The following is a 21,660-nucleotide window of genomic DNA, read 5'->3' as shown; positions in this document are numbered from 1 at the left end:
TTACTCATATCCGGCCTTGACAGACTGAAGAGGGACAGGGTAAAGGGAGAGAGAGAAGTTAGTGCTGTGGTGGCACGGGAGTGAAAGAGAGATATGCAGAAAGGGAGAGCTGTCAGTTTGAGGAATGAGCCTGATAAGAGGAAGGGACTCGGCAGATGGGCAGAAGAAACCGGCAGCACACTTCTCAATTAAACATGTAAATACCAAAAGCAGGGAGCGATGGAGATGAGGAAGTTAAATCAACACAGCACCGTGCTGTGATTACAAGCTCAAAACATCACCACCTTTGCCACTTTTAAAAAAAATCCTACAATTCCAAGGAACACTTTTAATCCAGCTAAACTTCTACTTTATTAAATATTTCTTTCACTTTTTCACCATCTCCTGTCCCTAAATTCATTCATGCAGTCAGATTCTTTGAGAAGTTGCACGCCCAGCAGGAAACCCTGATATAAATTTAATTGAGCCGTTCATCCATTCACTGTGTCCTTTGTTGTAATTTCCTTATTTTAATATTTTTTCTAATAATTGTTGTCCATCATTTTTACATATGTGTCCCCTCCCCTCCTTCCTCCCTCAAGTGCACCCTGCTGTGAACTACAAGGAGTATCTTAAATACTTCTGTAGGCAGTGTCCCTGACATTAATAACAATGCGCTTGGCATAACCACAGTACATTCTTAGGGAAGATTCACAGTTTGACATTCAGCCCAGATGCTATCATGGAGCCACAGTGTTTAAAACCGCTGAGAAGACAGACATCTGTCACTTGTTACCTTTGAAGTGAATAAGAGAGGGACGCAGAAAAACACAGTGGACAAAAGGCCATTCTGACCACAGACCCTTAGTGTTTACAAACGGAAAGGGAGAGTGACAGGAGAAACTCAAGATGAATGGATCACTGCTGTTGATCTCTCCTCCTCATTCCATGTGCTAAGTTATTCCGTGGCTGCTACCCCAGTGGGGGGTGTAGGGAAACAGGAAGTTGAGAGAGGCATGCAGAGGCAGACAGAACGCCTCAAGGACTCAGGAGGAGCAGAGCACTGCAGCCTGCATGGGGAAAAAAACTCCTTAACAACTTACTGTACACTTCTCTAACCTGAGGAACCAAACATTACAAATGTGAACATAATCCACATTTTAATGAGTGGATGATGCTATATTAAGGCAATATTTGCAATAGTGTTGATTTCCCATGTTGAAATAACAGCATCTATTGCAGTAGCTATCAGTGAGATTAGGAGTAAGTGTAAAGAAGCGTATTTTGATATAATTATTAGAACAATGGCCGTATTCATTTATCTCCTGTCATGTCTCTTCAGACCTGTTTCTATTTCAGGTTGCACGTCAAGTGAGAGCAGCTATATCTGGCTGGCAATTAAGCTGGTCCTGCCTCCCCTTGATGCTTGATTAGTCCGATTGATGGAGGAGGCCATATGTGGCGGTGTCAAAACTTGGCAGCCAGGCTCCATCCTCTCAAATGAGAGGCAGGCAATAAAGAGGCAGGCTGCCCAGAGTGGGTGCACGTATGCAAGGCCTGCAGCGCCATGATTTGGGGCCCCTGATATGTTGCATTTTCTCTCGGGGTCTTGAGGGCACTGACCACTCCAGCCAAGTTCTCGTCAGGGCAGAGGTGGCCACCGGCTAGGGGTGTCACTGTACTGAGCCCTCTGGGGCACAAGCTCCAGGCAAGGCGTAGGGTGTGTATTGAGGTGGTGGTGGGGGGGGAGTGGTAGATGGGGGGTTGGGAGGTTTAGAAAGCTGAAAGATATGGCCCCCTTCCCAATCTCACTCGGAGACAACAAAAAGGGAATGCTTGAGAAGGGGAAGCAGCGGGAGGAGAGCACAAAGACAAAGGCGCGGGCAAGGTCAGTCTAGCTAATGGGCCTGAGCCGTAGGCTGCCTGGGGCTAGGCACACTTCTGTTCTCTCTCACACACTGGGCCTTCAAAGACCCTTCAGTCCACCCCTCTCCTTCTCTCCTCTCCTCTTTCTCCATCTCTTCCACTCCTCTTTTCCTCTTTTCCCCACTTCCATTGGTGACACTTCCTCTTTTCAAAAGCTTCTACACAGGTGCCTTTAAAAACACATTTTCCCCAAAACCCCTCCCAAATACTCACTTTCGTTCACTGTATCAACAATTGTTATGTTAATGAATTACATTTCTCCAACAGAAATCATTTAAAAACAGCATTTCCAAAAAGGACTTAGAAGATGTTTTCTTTCTTAAACTGAGAGGATGCAGGTTTATCTGCTGTCATGGCCATCATTAGGTCCAAGGTCCATCATTAGGTCCCTGGAAGTGCTAAGAGGAACTGTTGGAAATGAGGAGGAGGTGGAGTGTTGTTGTCTGGTTGGCTGGCTGGCGTTGCTTGGCTCCACTCGAGGGCTCCTTTAATGTGCAGCGGAGTAGAATAAGTGAGTGGCTGTGGGCACCAGCTGAGCTCACTCTCGTCTTCGCCTGGTAGCTGAGGGGTGAGCCGCTGCCACCTGACACTGGGCACACGGCTCAGGGCTCCTCTTGGCAACGTGGCACAGCACACATGTCCCCTCATTTGGATGGAGATTCAGACACAACACACAAAAGCTTTACCCCCCCCCCCTCCCCACCACCACCACCCCCACACAGCCCTCCTCCTCCCTTCCCTCCCTCACTCACTCAGTCTCTCTTTTTCCCCTCCTGTTTTTATCCCCCTTCCTTTAGTTTTTGACGGCATCATAATAATCTGAGTATCTTCTTGATCATGCCCTGTGTTTTTTTTTTTCTTTTCTTCCTCATCTTCTCGGAGACGAGTTTGAAATTGCCTGCGTCAGGACTTTGCTAATTAAAGTCATACTTTCAAAAATGCCATAATAACTGTTAATTAGCTTGATGCTATTTTCAGCATAATTTGCTAATTAGTGGAAAACCTGTACAGCGTTTCTCTCTAATTACAGTATGGCTCTGCACGGCGCATCTGTGCCTTGACTCCAAATGATACCATTACAAAGTCCCATATTACGCATTCTCTCAAAACAGTTAATTGCCTCCACAGATAGTGAGATACTTCAGTCAGCTGATTTTTATGGTAATAAATGGACAGGCACAGACACAAACCTCCCTGGTTCATATTTATGAAATATGAAAAAGGAAAACAACCTCCTTATGAGATGCATGGAGTTAGTTTGGAATATAATCTGGTTGGTTCTGTGATGATTTTGTGTGCTCATGCGTTGAGTTGCTGAGACTTTTAATGAAGTTTGATTTATTCTATGTTATAACCTTGCGAGTGAGTAAGCTATAACATTATAATTATAAAAGCAAAAGATATGAGACAACAACAGCATCCACCTTATGTAAGGTAAAGGCAAAGCACTGAAAGATTGAACTTTCAGATGGGGTTACCATGTAAATACAAGTAACAACATAATGTAACCGTGCCACAGCTTATTACCGAGAATGTATACCTTGTTGCCCCACCAGTTATTTTCATGTAGTCTAGCAAGGAGAGAGAATTATGGACATGACCACAGGTTGACCCGAATACATGTGTATACTAGACACAAATTATGACTCATTAAGTGTGGTGAGGAACATGATTGGCATGACCTCTGACCTCAGTATGTCAGCTGTGCCCATCCTCCGCTTTGCCCTGCTTTTGACAGCCACCAGTCTGACAGGGCTAGCATCGACGCTGGCTAATTAATGCACCACTTCAGAGACCCTTTCATTTATGGCTTCTGAAAGGCATTATTAAATTAATTAAACCACCAAGAGTTAGTCATTATGAAATCAGGAGGTTTACATGGATGACAGCGTTTATGAATTAAACATCCCCAAAGTTCCTCGCAGGAGATACCCCGAGCTGCGTGCGGGTACCTAGCGCGACAGATGTTTGCCCCCCCTTCCTCAAGCTAACCTGTATTGCAAGCGATTTAGGTCTCATTTGGGGGTTTGAAAACTGAAAGCAGGAGAGAAAGAGGTTCAGGATAGCTAATGAGCAGAGAAAGAGAGGGGAAAAGGAGGTCACTAGCTCTGTTCATCTGTAGACGGTACAGATGGTTCTGTTTTATACAATACAACAATGGCGTACATCAATTTGTTGATCGTTAATAGATAGCTACTCTCAGATGAATTGCAGACTGGGATCAGTTGTCTGTGGGTTTTAGCTGAGAACTCTACATTTATAGCCTCGAAACATTTAGAAAAGCTGTGTGCTGTTTTTAACTCATCATGTGATGTGAAAACTACAAATGGTCCATGAGATAAATCCCATAAACTTGGGCTTAGCTGGAGAGCAGAGGGCAGAGATGAGTAGCTCACTCAGGAGCCTTGACGATAGACTCCTTTTCATCTGTGGACTGAGATTCACAGATTATCTCAAGAGGCTCTCTATCTCTGTCCTCGTCTCTATTTCTCTTTTTCTGTTTCTCCACCCTCCCTTTCTCGCCCCTCGATTCAGGAAGTTTGCCAGCTACTGTCTTTGTTTACAATGCCAAGGGAAAATGTCAGAGCCGTTGAGAAAAATATCCTTAGAATCTTTTTTTTTTCATCTTCTTAATCTAACAGTTTACTGAACTTGATAAGTGTCCTATCAACATGCTAATCAAATTACTTCGGAACCAAAATTGACAGTTTTCATTAATTATACAAGATTATTCTAATTGCAATTCAAATTTATTCATTCTGAACAGAAGGTATTCAGTAATATTTTACAAAATTTGCATATTAAATGGAGGGAGTTGTGCATTATGCATGGTAATGTATGCACAGTTTCTTATTTTTAACTTCACGGCCATATGTGGTGTCGTTGTAGGAGCAGGTGAAAAGTCTAAGTGTGTTTAATTTGCTTGACAAACATTCGGCTGGAGCTTGTCAAGGGGAGTATTGTGAATGCCAATCTTTATTCCCTCTTTATTGATTACCCCAAACTCTAAACATCTGGAGGTAAATGGCACTGAGAGAGATGAACTGAATCATGGGATTAGTACCTTCAATGGCTGAATCACTATCAATTACTTCAATAGCATAATTCAAGTGTACTGCATAAAAGCTACAGTACCTTGGTTTGAGCCAGGATTAATATTGCAATTTAACGTAACAATGGAAGCATGGGAATGATATGGATGGCATCCAACTTTTTCACATTGATGTCATAAAGCTAATGCCGTTATCTAAATACGAATGTATTTAATTCCTAATTTAGGCTTTGTTTGTAAAATGAAAAGGCTCAACGCATTAGGCACATGTTTTAAAAGGTAATGGATTCTGTGAGTAAAACAACCTTATTTATTCACTGAGACGCCAAACCCCCAATTTGCTCTTTGTTTTTATTTCCTAGAGCGGGCAGTGAAGTGCAAACAGCTTACTGGGAAGCTGTTTACTACTGTATATGACAAAGAGTGTGCGTGCATGCGTGTGTGTGTGTGTTTGTGTGTGTGTGTGTGTGTGTGTGTGTGTGTGTGTGTGTGTGTGTGTGTGTGTGTGTGTGTTGAAGGGGAAGGGGGCGGCTCTTCCAGCTCCACAGGCAAGGTCTTGTGTTGTAATGTAAGCGTAATAATTATCAAACAGCATCGGGGGCTCTGGGTATGGGCTTTAACAGGGGGGAAGCATGTTTGATATGTAGAATCAGCCCATAGTGCATCCATAGAGGGTGACTAAATCGCACGGTTCATGGATCACATTAGTATTGCTCTGCATCCACCCTCGCACTATAGGTGATTTCCATTTAGACACACATTTCCACATGAAGATAAATATGACTTGAATCGTAATTTCCCTGAAGTAAATATAATACAAATACAACATAATACAGTGTCAGGCCAGGCAGGCTAATAGATTACTAGCGTGTTTTCCATTTGTATGGTAAGTGGTGAACCTAGGTGGTGGTCTGGCGAGTAACAAATTGAATGTTTAATCCATCTCAGTGCAGATTGAGGGTATCAGAAAGATCGGTAGTTGTATGAGTTCTCTTGTGACTGGTAGTATATAAGATATTTTTACTCTACAGGGGTTTGAGGAATGTTGTTGGATTAACAAGAGGTGCAAAGTGGTAGATAAATGCAATTTCTTATCTTCTTTGAAGTTGTCTGTTATTTTTCAAATAGGCATTTGGATTTGACATGTAGTATTTCCAGTCACTCAGTGCTGTAATCTCTGATGTCGGATTACAATAACATAAACTGTGTTTTAATAAGATATTCATACTCAATATTCAATATTTTATGATATATTAATTACAGAAAAGTATATATTATTCTACACTATAGAAATTAATTATTAATATAGCATTTCTCACCAGTTCCATATATGTGAGTTATTAATTTCATAATATTTTTACATTCTTTCTGAGGCTTCCCTCTTATATGTTGGAGAGATCATTGTGGAGAAACCATGACAAATTTGCAAATGATATGCCTCCTTAATGTTACCAAACATTCTCTAAGTACATATTTAATTCTTTAATAAATGTTTGCTCTGGCATTTTGGAGAAGCAAGATTAGCGTCAACAGCACAGCATCTCATATAAAGTGTGACAAATTGATATTTTTATATAGCTTAATCTGTTTACTATGATGTTTATGCGAGGAATTATTACAAACTAATTAAAGAAATCACTTTGATATAATTAGTCAGATTTCAGGAAGCTCATTAGTAGTAATTTGCATGAAAAATAAGCCCTGTAGTGATGCTTAGACCCAGCTATTCGATCTGTGTTTTATCTGGTTACACATCAACCCCCATTGTTTGTTGTTTGAGGCTGTCTGAAGTGGCCCACAATATTTTCAGTCATTGCCCTGAGAAGCGGTGGGGTGTCTTTCAACAATTTCCTCCCCTAAAGCAAGTCAACCTGTATGTGGAAGCACACACACGCCTCTGTATACATAAGGCAGGAGGAGTGAGCGGCAAAACACTGTCTATTTATCTGTCAGGTTCCTGACAAAGAACTGAGCTGACAAGTAAGGGGTTCCCTCAGCAGAGCAGGGGGGCTTTATTCACCGTACTTACATGCCCAGTCTATGCCCAGAGACTCATGTTATTTGCAAATCACACTCTTTGAAAACTCACAAACGGGGCGAGACATGCCACGCTATGGGTTTGTCAGCTGCCTTCACAACAGCTAGCTATATCGCTAACAGTGTGCGGTTCGGTAAGGAAGCAGCTTTCTCTTAGCATTTGCCTCGCTGTCACTTTTTCCAACACATGCGATCTGTGTCTTCATGCTTGGGGTCTCTCCTCCCTCAGAGGGTTGCCATCTTCCCTTTGGACTGACAAATAAAACGCCCACACTCCCGCTGAAATAAAAAAGGAAAAAAAAGACTCTCCTGGAATTACATCATTCTCTACTGAAGCATTTATTCCAGAGGTCGATGTATTATATTCACATAAATTAATAAAAGTAATGTGAATGATTTAAAATGAAGTAAAATAAGTTATTTAAGTGCATTTTAAGAAAAACTAACTGTCTTAGTCAGAGGGGCACAAAAACAGGTCCTGTTTATTCTCTATACCCTTTTCCCACCACAGACGAAATCCTTCCCTAAACATCCGCACAGAGAAGCACTTGTGTGGCGCTGATGTCACAGACCTACCTGGCCTCTCTCTCACAAAAGCTAAGGTATCATTAGCTAGGCCCACACAATGGCCATTCAACCAAGCCACTGCGCTCCTCAGGACTAGTGAACAATGTTATTTTTTGTCTCAGAATTATAAAGACAGAGTTTTGCAGGAAACCTGACAGACAAAACCCTTTAGAGGTAAATGCTCCAGGCGGCTTTTGGGTTTAATCTTTTCCCATTAGCATTTTGCCCCCCCCCCTCTTGCTCACACACAAAGACCATATTTACAGGGTCAAAAGTAAAGGGTCTGAGTCTCAGGAGACTGCTGTTTGTGTAGATCTTTACTACATATTGGAAACACTTTTTGCTTTCATTTGTTGTAAATGAATTTGGTAAAGGATAAAAGATGCTTTACTTTACTGAAATAAGAAACAGGTCTATTAGCTTGTGGTGGTTAATACATTTTTTTCACAACAGAGAAACAAAACTGAACAAAATAACAACACATCTAACACACTCCTATACCCACAACCAAATATTGTAAGAAATCACATGTGCAAGCATATTAAGAATTATTAACCTACAATGCAGGGGGTTTATATAATATAATAGTTATATTGTCAACAATACAACAGCTATGCTATGGGTTCATGTGCTACCTTTGTGTGTGCGTTTGGATGCATGTGTGTTTGCGTGTGTGTTTGCGTGTGTGTACACATTCACTTATACTTGTGTGTGTTAGTGTGTATGTGTGTGTGACTCCATGTGTGTGATTCATTCCAGGGCAGTTTTAGTCCTTATAAAATATTCATTTTGGTTGTGCAGGGCCCTGTAATTGCCATCTCTCACCCTGAATTATTTATACCTCGCACAGACTGACAAAGCTTTGCCATACGGCCCCAGATGAATCAGAAAGCAGCCATCTCTGCTGCCAACAGCACTGGGCTTTCACACAAATATGGCAGCCACGTCTCTCTGCCTGGCCTCTCTTAATTTGACATTTTCTTTTTCCCCCTGCCTTTGTCCTAGGTGCACAGAAAGGTTACCTGTTAGCTTTAAGCACCGACCCGCTCTCTGTCTTTCTGTCTTTATCCCCCCTGCCTACATGACAGTCCACAGTGGGTGTTTTTTTCTACTTCTGAGAACACGTTAATGTGGTGGCGATGTCAGAGTGGCTGCCTCATGTTTTATGATGACTGACCAGTCCTGACAGCCACTTTAGATGTATGTATTATACATTAGTAATAATATGATGTAGAAATACACTCGCATGCATTTGAGCATGCATGGACAGACAGCAAAACCACTGACTCACAGACCTATATGTAGCACACACACATATACACACACGCATGCAAATAAGCCCCCACTGTCCCTCTGGATCCAGCATGGCTGTCGGTAAATGGTCAAAGCCCCCCTGCTGGTCTTCCCTGTACAGCTGCGTTCCTCTGCGTCTTGCCTGGGTCTGATCACTCCAAGGTGCCACAGGAGAGATGGCGGTGTATGGCTCTCATTGTAGACTGGCTCTGGGGCCTTCCAGGACCCCACGTCCAACACCCTAAATACTACTATTCACCCAGGCCAGTTACTCCAACATATGCTTATCTTCCATCTCGCTAGTGCGGGGAGGTGGTGACTGGTATTTCCTCAAGGCCCCGAGCACCAATGCTGACCAGTAATCAAAGCACCATATTTCTCCTCCTTCGCAAAAATAACCTGAAGATACAACTCAGCCATGCAGCTGGTGAACAGAATAAATATTCCTGAGAACTGTATTGTTGATGTACGTGATTATTTTTGTAATGTCAGCAACCTCATGATTGACATTGTTGAGACAGTCACAGTCATTATCAGTTATCATCATCATATGGTTTTTATGGTGCCACTGATGATTTATGAATTCCAGTTCGGATGTAAATGATGTTGGCTCTATCGTGGCAACCAGTGTTTGATTCATTTTTACAGAAGACAAAAAAAACAACGCAGAATTATTTATGTTTTGTGTCTTATTATATTGTGTTCAAAGTCCTGGTAGAGAAAAGCCATATTCAGAGTAAAACAAAGAACAGCGTGCAACAGTACACAGCCTCAGCACTATCTTGATGTGAGGGGATGGTAGAGGCAGAGAGAGAGCTTGGGGCTAAACATGCAGTATGTGGCGGGCTGGAGCTAAAAGCTGCATAAAGCACACAGCCTTAGTCCACTGTTAGCAAGTGATGGATAGTTAGCAGGAGCTCCGAGTCTTCGTCTAATCTGTTACAGTAAACCTGTGCCAAAGCCTGAAGGGAATCAGTGGGGGCTAGCTAGGAGTGGGTTTGACGTGCAACCATTTGTGAAGACGAGCGATTCTCTTAAGTAAGAAACTAACAGTGTCCAGAGAGAGAGAGAGAGTGAGAGTGAGAGAGAGAGAGAGAGAGAGAGTGAGAGCGAGTGAGCTATACAGGAGGTGAGGAGAATGAGTGAGAGTACGGGAGAGGGAGAAGGAGGAAGAGATACCATAATGAGTCCTGTAGCCATGGAGTAAATGAAGAGGGATTGACAGAGTGAGGGATCCTCAAGTGAAATAATGTCAATGCCACTCTGCCCATTAGAGAGAAAGGGGGATGGTGGAGGAGAGGATAAAGAGGGATGAATGGAGGAACACAGCTACATCTTAGGGTGCAGAGGAAGCACATTAATTATTTGTGACACCCCCGCAATACACACACCACTAACAAAAATATGAAATATAAAACAACAAAATGAACTGACAATTGCAAAAAAAAAAAAAAAATAGGCCTTGGAAATATCCAATAAATTCTGCAAGACATGTAGTTGGGATATTTGATGCTGAACAATAATAATCACAGTGACATCTGCCTTGCTGCTCTCAGAGGAGATGGGCAGAGCCCGTGAGTGGAAAGGGTTAATCTCCCAAACCCAATAAGGTTGGATAGTGAGGCACTTGTTCCCTGATAAAGAAGTGATAGGATCTGTGGGTCTGGTCCCTCGGCGCTTGTACAGGGGTAGAGCAAATATTGTTAATGTGCTGTGGTTTACTTCGGCTAAGGCGAGAAAAACAGCTCTGCTTGACGAGAGAAGACAGCAGTGAACCAGAATACGACAGAAATGGCCATGCAGCTCTGCTCGGCCTCCCAGGGACTTAACAGGCATATATATCAAGCCCACTCAGTTGCATAAATAAGTGTTCGGGAAGATTAAGATCTATAAGTGTCTCTATTTCTTGTTTTACTTGCGCCACCTTGTCACAACAGGGATCTGAATGCAGTTCAGTGGAGTGCCTAATAACTGGAGCAGTAGGTAGGAAAGGCAGGAGGCTTGACATTAAGACCCCGGCGTTTTGGAAATCCGATACGCTATTGACCCGTGTACTACTATCTCAGCGTAGAGATCTGGTGTCAGCAGATTGTAGTCTGGTGTTGGGAGCCGTTTCTTACAGGGCTCCTGTAACAGGGGCCCATTGAGTCTGGGAGGCAGCTGGGGCCTGATGGGCTGGAGCTGGGTGGTGATCGATACTCACCGCACTGCAACGGATGACCTCACTGTCATGGCTGCCGGCTGTGGACACTGCATGCTAGTCATTAGTGCCGGGGCACCAATCAGGAGCTTAGAGTTGTCAATACCTGACTCTTACAGATACTATGGCCATCTGTCAGTGTATTGTGTAACGGCCTAAACAAATACGGGGGAGCTCTTTTGTACAATAAGAACAAGGTGTACAATTAGAAGGAAAGATCTGTCAAATATCTAATTTAAGAGGCCTGTGAGTGAAAATAATTTCAAATAGCTCTGACTGAACTTTCAATTTTTACAAGTCATTAAATATAATAAAAATCTAAAAATGAATGGTTAAAAAGATGAATGAAATTGACAGTACAGCTAGCCTCCACTGACGATGGAGCCTCCTTAATAATACAACATTATCCTTATTTGCCCTCTTCACTCAAATCAAAGAGATGGACATTTATGCATGAATGACATCAACCCAGCAATTAAGTTTGCCATTTAAATGAGAGAAGGCCTTCTTCACCTCGTCTGTTTGTTTTTTTTTCCCTCTCTCTTCTTTTTTTTCCCTCTATTCCCCCTCTGTTTGATGATGGTAGAGGGTGAGCTAGAATTAGGGCGACGGGTCTTCCTTTGAGTGTCAGCCTAAAATGATCAGAGTAAAGATAAGAGGGTCTAGCAGCCCTCAAATCAGTCAAAGTGCCAAAGTCGGCCTTTTTCTCCTCAATTACCGGGTCTGTGAAGCCAGGGAGTGGAAGGCGCAGAGCCTGCTGCATTACTAAAGAGACAATCTATTTCCCCTTTGACCAGAGGGAGAGAAATCATTATGGCATGATTAGTAGCTTCGGCAGTGGGCAAGCATGGAGGTACTACAGGAGAATCGTATTAATTGCCTTAGACCAAGTCATGAGCAGGATTGTTTTAACGTTGATTTGTGGACCTGTATGACTAGCTGTCAGAGATAAAAGCTGATGTCAGGTCTTAGTTATACTGGCAGACTTCGGGCACGCACACAGAGAGGGTTGATGTCAAAATGAGCTTCCGTGGCTGCCCTGGAAGTCTTTCTCTATATGCCTGTCGATGTCTTCCTCTTTGTCTTTCTTCACACTTCATAGTTTTGCTTTACGCCTCCCACTATCCCACTATCCCTCCCTCTACCCCCCCCCCCCCCCCCCTCTCTCTCAGATGGACTACACCCCACCCCTTCCCGCACTCCCTTTCTCTCTCTCCTCCAACTGATAGCTGCCTTGGCCGATTATTTCATCCAGTGTGGTCCACTGAGAGCCTCCTCTCCCGGCTTTGGAAGAGCTTTAATTAGCCATGTTAATATCCCCTTCATTGGCCTTAATATCACTCAACACCTTCCTCCATCTCAGCGGCCACCAGGGTCCCCCTGTCCTGTCAGAACAGCTGATTATTGAGAAGGATAGCTTTAATCAAACCTAATTGCAGTTCATTCTTTCTCTCTATCCCCCTTTGCCCTCCATTGCCAACATCTAATGGCAGCGACGACTTGATATCCCATTAAAAAACAATTAAACAACCTCCTTTTGTCTCTGTGCGTGCCAAAACACCAGCACAAACTTCTGTAGATATTTAAGAAGTAAAAGAGAGAGAGAGGGGCCTTGTCTTAATTGCTCTCCTTTTCACCAAGGACCAATTTGCGCTGTGCTCATGGAGAATCTTAACCAACTCAAATGTAATGGATGCTATCGCACTGCCACTTCTGTGGACTATGAAAATTAAGCTTATCTTTTTAGCAGAGAAATTGTACTTAATTGCCTTCATAACAGTAAACATAAAGAGCTTCTTTATGATAGCGTGGGCACTCAATTTCTTGTGTTTATTGTTTCTTAACTTTTGGTTTTGCTGTAGTAGAAACAGTATGTAAAAGCATTAAAGTATCCAAGAAAAGAGACAAGACTAACTCTGAAAGTAATGTATTTCTTTTATGAAGTCAGTGCATTGCCTAGCAAATGTATTCTATCTCTTGCTCTGACATAAATTGTCTACCAACGGGTGATGCACATGCTCACACACACATATTTGTGTAAATGTGCACATGTACACATTCACACACTACACAAACACACACACTCTGGCCGTACCCAATCTGTATGAGAGGCGACAGACAAATAAAAGTCGTATTTCAGGTCTGCTTTCCGCAGATGTCTGCTGCTCTACATTATGACTCTTTGGGGAAATAAAAACAGGGTCAGGGAATTAGAGTACATAATGGTCATTTTGATGATCAGCCAACAGATGCAACCCGAAAACATAGTGAACACAATCAAGCGAAATGCACTAATGACAAGTCAGGTTTTTTATGGCCTCACCACACACCGACAGGCAATCAGCATTCTGGCATGGGTTAAAACGTCTTTTATTGATGTCCAAGCCAAAGCTCCTTGGATGTGGAGTGAAAATATTTTCTCACCTCTCCTCTCCCTCCTGGGCCCTCAGTGAAGCCCAAGTATAGGAGTCTATCGAAGAACGCTTCTAAATGACCAGTGCATGTGTTAATGTGGCTAGGGTTAGAAGGGTCATTTCAGACTCTGATTTATGGCCTGGCCAGGATCCCACTGGGCGAACGCAAAGTCTTAAGTGTTGTGAAAGCGTCCTCACAGGCCACACAAGCCACTGTATTTAGCTGAATGAAATGGCCATGCAATCTATGGTGCAATCTATGGTAATCCAATGAGTTGCTGTGATTCTGTGAGCCAAGTTAGTATTACAATAGAAACCACAGTATTGCATATAGTAATGCTAGTGCAATGCGATGAAAAATAAATATCACAGCACAGTATTTATAATGAATCGGAGAAAGCAAAGGCACAATCAGTCATGATTCTGTGGGGAGAATTTGCAAAAACAACAAGTCAATTTCATTGTTTATTCTGTGTGGTTGTGTAAGATTTTACACAATAGACAACATCTGAGACCATTTTTCTTATTGGCCTTTTTGTTAATATTCCCTGCTCGCTATTTTATGTCTGTGAGGCCACATCTGAAATACAGCTTTCAATACGTGGCTTTATCAATACATTCTGCGAGACCTGTGAGAAAGCAGCAGAGGAAGGCAGCTTACAAACTAACCAAGCCCAGATCTCACTCAGACGTGACATTTGTTCAGAGACGATTAGCCAGGTTGTAATTTGTGGCATAATTGCCTCACCCACCCACAAGTGCATGGGTGTGTGTATGCGTTATGCGTGTGTCTGTGTGTGTGTGGCATACGGTGGTCCCAGGAGTGTCCGCCTAATTGCCTGACAGGACTATAAGTTTTGTGGCGCGCTCTCACCTTGTTAGGTCCTTTATCCCTGATGCTCTTCAAACAAGACCTGGTCACAGGTGGGCCTCATTTGCTTCCCTATTGAACAGGAGAACTTTAATTGCACAGGGGGTGTCCTGGGATTAAAGAGGTGGGTGGAATATCAAGTGACTTCCTGTATGTTAGTGGCAGATGGGTGTTTGGAAAGACCCATGAACTCAGGTGAGCAGATGAGATGAAAAAGAGACTGATGGTCTTGATTGCGAGGGAATAATAAATACTGCAACTTCCCAAATCGAAACAGTGTTGTGTCACATTTGTTTCTGACTGAATGAATGGGCCGGATGTGTTTGAGAAATCTTATTTAAATATTCTATGACTTTGCTGTTTAACAATGTAGCCTGAGAAGTATAATTCACAGGTTTTGCTTTTTGTTTTTTGCTCTCTTTCAGATTCTTCCTAAAGTTCTTTCTCAAGTGCAATCAGAACTGTCTGAAGAATGCAGGGAATCCACGAGACATGCGCAGATTCCAGGTGAATGAAATCTATCTATCTATCACACATGTGTTCTCTCTATTTCTGTGTCTCACTGTCTGCTTCTCTTTTGTCTCACGCAGAAACACACACAGGTGTACAAATGCATCAACACACATTCACATATGAATACAATTCTATTATTGGCACTGGAGGAGGCAAAAACCAGAGAAAAAGAGAGTGGGGGATTTTGTGTCCTGTGCACTCTGGATGGAATATTTATTAGGGAATACCATCTGACACAAATAAGGATATAGGATTTAAGAGTGTCATCAATTGTGTTCCTGACAGCTTTCTGAGCCTCAGCACAGAGGGGAGGACGTTCCAACCACATGTAACAACAGTGTTAACTCAGGATCTGTCTGGCAGCGGAAACGCATACCTTCTTATACACACATATGCACAAGCACGCAGCCATACACACATATGGATGCATGCACATACAGGCTGGGAGTGCATATGTTTGCTTTCTGTATGGCTTGCTCATTCTTACTCACATATGCATACACTTAAACTTACACATATGCAGTTCTCTGCATAGCCAATGAAAACCACTTTAAGGCATCTGAAAACCATCATTATTGTAGCCTGACAAAAGGCTGTGATTTACAATAAAAGGACATGACCACTGAGCACTTTTACTGCTTCTTTAACCCTCTCGCTTCTAATGTGTCAAGTAGTTGAGCCTTGAAATTATCGACCCCCCTTGCTGATCCATTTATCCAACTATCCATCCATCGTACCCAGACATTTTCACCACAAGCAGCCCACTAGGTCAAGGTGAGAGAGTGAGAGTTTAGTGTGATTTGTCCTATCAGGATAACGACAAACTACAGGAGGGCGTCTGTCACTGACAGCAGTGCTCTGTGATAGACACAAAGGCCAGAATCCTCTAGGAGGAAGCCCAGACATGAAACAGACAAGACAGGGTGTCCCCTCCTGATGTCACCACCACCAGACCTCCCCTGCCTCCTCAAATCTTCCCCTAAGGCTGAATGTGGACTGATGCATGACAGCCACCAAGGGCTTTCTCCTCTCACTTCTGTGTGTCAGAAGGAATGCAAGAACTAAGTTGCTGCATCATTCTTTTTGTGAAACTAAAATGTATACGTTACATAAAAAACAAAGAGATTTACGGATTTTTCTTAGTGATCATTCCTTGTCTTCTTCCAACATTTAGTATGCCATTTTTCCCCAAATAGATTTCCCAGATGCTTCACGATAGGTGTTTCTCTGGCCAAAGTTGTGTATTCTGCATGCCTTCCACTCCACTTATTACCCCCAAAAACCAGCTGGAGGCCAGAGAGGGCCCAATCCATCATCCTCAGCTTGGCCCAGCTCTGAACCTGCTCACAAGAATGGAGCTCTTTCACTTCCCCTTCTCTCCCCTCCTCCCCCTGCACCCCCACCCTTTCCAAAACCAACCAAAAAAAGCGCCCCCCCTAAATTCCGCTGCTACAGCGAGGTCACTTACCGGCGAAGCAAACCTGAGAGGGGCTCTCTGTTTCCGGCTCAAAAACACTTTGGCCATTCACATGTGGCTCACTGTTTGGAGATGTGGTAGCCAAAAAACAACAACAAAAATAAGCATTATGAAATATGGAGTGTGGCTTGGAATCGGATCCTAGTAAAATGTTTGTTGAGTGATGGGATGGAGTACGGTTCAGCTGCTAATGACTCCAGTAATATTTTAAAAGGGAGGCCTTCCATCCTCAAATAGATGGACAAGCTGATCAATAATTCTGAGCCTCAGCTATGATGACAGTTGGTAGTGGAGTGGGTAAACGGAAATGGTATTTTAGTGATTGAAAAGTCAATTAGCTCTACACAAATGCAAGACACTAAAAAGCAAGAACAAAATGGCTGAGAAGCAGGGTAACTGTAATGCGATATGTCCAAAGACAACAACCGCTTAAAATGGTTTGACAATAGTAATCAATAGCACAAAGGCATGTACCTGGACACAGCAGAAATGCTTTGCCTATATTCTACAACATCAGCAATGTGGGGAAAAGTATGTTTTTCAGTCTGTATTTGTACGTGCAAGTATACTCACATTACATGTTCAACTTTCATTCCTATTGCAGGTTGTCGTATCGACGACCGTCAATGTGGATGGCCATGTCTTGGCTGTCTCTGACAACATGTTCGTACACAACAATTCCAAGCATGGGCGAAGGGCTCGCAGACTCGACCCTTCAGAAGGTACGCCTCCTTATCTGGAGAATGGTAGGCACATTTTTACATCTTATAATTTGCTACGCTTTTTTTCATTAGTTTTTTTCAGACATCCTCCCATTTTCCAAATCACCGAACTAGTGGCCTCTAGTTCTTTAGAATCTTTTATTTCTTCATCACTTTCATTTTTACTTTTTTAAGTTGCTTTTTTGCCTCCCTCACACCTATTGTTTTTTTCCTGGTTGGAAGGATGATGGTCACACTCAGTCTTATTTATGATTTCAAAATGTTATACTACTTCCAGTCTCCAAGCGCACCTACATTGTTCGGAAAGCCTACATGAAACATGATCAAATTGCGTAAGAATTTGGCTGTGAGGTCAATTTCCTGTCATTGGGTTCTGCAGATTTTAGCTGTGAGAGAGCTGAAACAGGGGGAGGAAAGAGAAAGAGAAAAAGAGGGGGGAGGGAAGGGGAGGTTGATGGTGTGTGTGTGTGTGTGTGTGTGTGGAGGGGGGGGGGGGCTGCCTATGAGAAAAACAGAACTTACTGTTTTTCTTCCAACTGATTCCATATGATAGACTGATTGCCTGCTCAGCCAAAAGAGAGAGAAGAGGGACCACCAAACCATGGGAAATCCAAAAAGTAAAACGCACTAAACATAACCTTATGACCCTCATGGCCTCCACTCGCAGATGGGAGCACACACGGCTGAAAAATTGTAAGAAAAAAAAAAAGGAAAGAACTGACTTGGGCCAATTGTGCAAATTGCTTATCTTCAGATTTCAAGAGCCAATTATGGCTGGGCAAACAGTTTATATACACCACTGACTAAAACAAGCTTCTCTACACATTAATGGGCATTAATGGTTCTATCACCAAAAGCAAATGTAATGTTTAATACAACAACGACTAATAAAAAAAAGACTAGACAATTAATATATCTCAGTGCACTCCAGTCCTAGTGGGGGAAAAAGCTAATCTATTTGTTTTTGTCTTTATTAATGACTCCTCTACTGGAGAACAAAATCAAATAATTAAAGTCCTGCCCGGAGCACCAAAGTCATTATGTTCGCTGACGTTCTGTTTGTGTGTTTCACGTTTATGACACGATAGGTGTGGATCGCCTAGCAACCAGTTTCTTAATGAGGAGAGCAATTAAAGAGGTTGAGCCCTCGCCTCCATGTTCCCCCGCTCCCATGGGACTCCCTGTGTTGTGTGTGTATGTGTGTGCTTGTGTTCTTTACAGGTTACCCCCAACCCATCCTTTTTTTTCCCTCTCTTCACCACACTCTTCAAAGCAGCAGAGTGACGCCCCGTAAAACAAGAAAAGAAGCTATTGTCAACCGCCCAGTTGAACATGTCTTTGTCTAATAACTTTAATACATCTTCCCTCTGCTTAACCGCGTGTGCTCTCACAAGTTGAGATCTTTTTTTTACTCTTCCTCTCAGGCTCAGCTCCATAATAAACTAATTTAACATGCATCAACAGTGATTGCTCGCTTTGTTTGAGTCACCTTTAACAAACAGAGATGTGATAAAGGAGAGCCGGTCATAAAATGTAATTCCAGCCATGTCCTCCATAGTGCTCTGACAACTTAAGGGCAGACAGACAGCGTGCTTTAAATTAGCAACACATTCTTTCTTGCAAGTTCACTGGGCGAGAAGCCTCAGATATGTGGCTGGCTGGGTGACTGACTGTGTGGCTGAAACAGTGAGGCATCCTTCCTCCCAGCTCACACTGCACTTGCACCTCGCATTGATCAAGAGGTGCTGCCCCCTATTGGCACAGAGGTGGGATAGCCAATGGATGACAGACTGAATTTCACCATGTGACATTTGTGTTCACTTGTGTGTACTGTCACACAACTAGCCTATGCATTCAGACACGGATGTGCTTTGTGGCTGCCTGTCACTCAAACATGTATAGATTCAGGCTCAAAGGTGCATAAACATGCTCACAAATAACCGAGCCTTTCACACACAGCATCGCCCCCACGCATGCAGACACACACAAACAACACAGCACTGACACATACAGACCCCCTCTCTCTCACTCTGTCATGCACACACGCACACACACACACACTCACACGTTCCTTAGCTCAGTTCCACCATTACAGAGCCCCAGACAATATAGGAGACTCAGCATAGAGCCTGCATTGCCTGCCTCATTTGCATGCCAAGTGGCTGTAATGCTGTTAGGGTTTATGCAATAAAGACAAGTGAATCCAGACTGCTGGGCCTAAGAGGAAGAAAGAGAGGGAGAAAAAGAAGGAGAGAAAATGAGAAGAGGAAAGGAGAAAGAGGAGGAGAGAGTATGAGAGAGAGAGAGAGAGAGCGAGAGAGAGAGGTTGAGAGTAAGAGAGGCAGAGAGAGAGAGAGAGAGTGAGAGAGTCAAAGGGAACAGATGGCCCAGGGAGAGGTAAAAGGTATAATCCCATCAGCTGCACTATCAACCGACCATCTGGACATCCCACAGCACAATTACAACACATTTCAGCAGGCAGAACAAAGGACGGCTTCGCGGGGCCACATCAGACCTGTTTGAGTGTCATAATACTAGAGCTGGAACCTCCTCTGCTCAGATCTCAGATCAGTTTTGACGTCCTCCACAGCTCACACTAAGCAGAGAAGAAAAGATTAGGACAGATCACAGATCGACTGCCTGGGGTCATTTCAGAGTGTGGGGGATCTTGAAATAATTTCAAGCAGACAAACAAAATTGACAGGGTAACAGTTAAAAAGATAAAAAATCCCAAAAATGAATGAATAAATAAATAAATAAATCATGACATACAAATTCAAATTGAGGGAATCTGCTGTACTGAAAAACCAAAATTAGCAAAGACTTAGTGATGCAACACCCAGACTGGCAGACTGGCTCTTTGCATCCTCATCCGTCCACTCCTCGTGATGCCTATCATCTGCTGAGGGGGCATTGTGCGTGTCTGTCATCAGATAGCCTGCGCTGACTGTGTAATCCACTTCGCCACGGTCCCCATTCAGCACATGCTCCCCTCTCTGTCTGTGCATTGAGACATATGCAAATTTTTTCGGCAGAAGGGTGGACGGCTTAGGGCCTCAGTCGCTGCCTCTCCATGGGTCCTTCTGTGTGTGGGAGGGGGCACTGGGATTTCCGAGGTGGTGCGTCTGTGTTTGTGTGTGTGTGCGTGCGTGCGTGATTGTATATGCCTGTCGTAGGTTTCAGGCTGCAGCTGCCCCCCAACAGTCACCGTCACCATCACCATCAGGCCCTTTCTTTGCCTCCTCCTCTTTCCTGCCCCCCTCTCTCTCATCCCCAAAGTCAATTTGTTTACAGTAATTTTGAAGGGTGAATTATTTGCTGTAATCGTCCGCACTGATGAAGGTCAGGCCCTTAGAGGGGGCCCAGCATGCCCATAGAGGGTTGGTCCTCTTTCAGACGCTCCGCTTCGCAATTAAGGAAAGCAAATGTCACTCCTCCAGGCCTCACAAATGAAAATCTGTACGAGGTGATTAGCATGAAGTCAACAGCGCCTGTTAAAGTCAGATTCCCTGTAGTACCAATGTGTGTGTGTGCACTTTATGGGCAGGGAGAGAGCGCAAACATAACCTGAACAGACCCAACAGCAAGGCAAACAAAGGGAGATGTCTTGTCTGAGGTGATCCATACAACAATGGCTGACTGTGATTTACTTACTGGATAGAAAGGATAATAGAGGTTTAGAACTGAGCTTGTAAAGAGAAAGGAAGTTGCTGAAATAGTTGCTCACATTTGGAGCATTCGGGAAAAAAACAACAACAAAAACATGCACAATTCATAGTGTATTAAAAGATATTGATGGGAATAGATTAAATTTGATATTGCTACTTTATGGCTAGCTGTCATGCTATTTCTGTTGTAAACATGGTGTTGTGCTGAACACCATATTAAGGTAATGCATCAAATGACAGTGAATGTGAGGCACCAGATCACTCAAATTAGATTATAATAACAACCCAGACTGTTGATGAATGGCAGAGCTATATAGCAGAAGTCATGCCAGATGAAAAGCATTGTAATAAACAATATGAAATGGATTGAATCGATCACAAAAAGCAAGAAAAAAAAACATCATCTGAATAATTCATGAGTGCATTTCACGTTATGAAACCTGAAACTACACTTGGTGTGCCTGCACTGTACTTCATATGCAGAACAAAGGTAATGAAATAACATGAACCAGCAAAGCTTTAGCTTGTCATTTCCACTTTAACAGCCTGTATTCTTGACTCATTTAAGATGTGTTCAACTTTGAAATTTTACTGTACATGCGGGTGCATGCTTAATCAATTCTGATAGCTACATTTGCCCTGACACATAATTTGCTCCATCAAATCATTTTCCTGGCGAGCCCGGCGTTTAGCCTTTGTGAAGTGGACCATTTGAAGGGTCTGCTTAACTACACCACTCCAGCGCGCTGATAAATGATTTTGATTCTCATGCCTTAAAGGACAAATCCATCATTTTTTTTCCGGAGGCAATTTCCATGATATGTCTTTGTGAGAGAGACATGGAGGGTTGAATGTAGAGGTGATGCAGTAATATGTCTGTGTGGAAAGATACATGGGCCCGAATGTTGAATCCTAGGTGCTGAATTTGCTCTTCTCTTTGT

General features: G+C 43.1%; 1 protein-coding gene across 10 annotated transcripts in view; it reads left to right on the top strand.

Annotated features, from left to right (window-relative positions):
* The window catches only part of ebf3b (EBF transcription factor 3b), a 65,237-nt gene that overhangs the window by 24,548 nt on the left and 19,029 nt on the right, over positions 1-21,660 (top strand). For 6 of the 10 annotated variants that reach the window (XM_053332492.1, XM_053332494.1, XM_053332490.1 and 3 more), the window contains 2 exons: positions 14,765-14,846; positions 16,934-17,051. In XM_053332492.1, the coding sequence (XP_053188467.1) occupies positions 14,765-14,846; positions 16,934-17,051 (200 nt within the window). Of the gene's footprint in view, positions 1-14,764; positions 14,847-16,933; positions 17,076-21,660 lie in introns of all 10 variants that reach the window. The other 4 variants (XM_053332491.1, XM_053332488.1, XM_053332485.1 and 1 more) reach the window with 1 other exon arrangement.

Source organism: Scomber japonicus, chromosome 14, assembly GCF_027409825.1.
Source record: "Scomber japonicus isolate fScoJap1 chromosome 14, fScoJap1.pri, whole genome shotgun sequence".
Taxonomy (NCBI): domain Eukaryota; kingdom Metazoa; phylum Chordata; class Actinopteri; order Scombriformes; family Scombridae; genus Scomber; species Scomber japonicus.
This window is presented reverse-complemented; position numbering and strand designations above follow the sequence as displayed.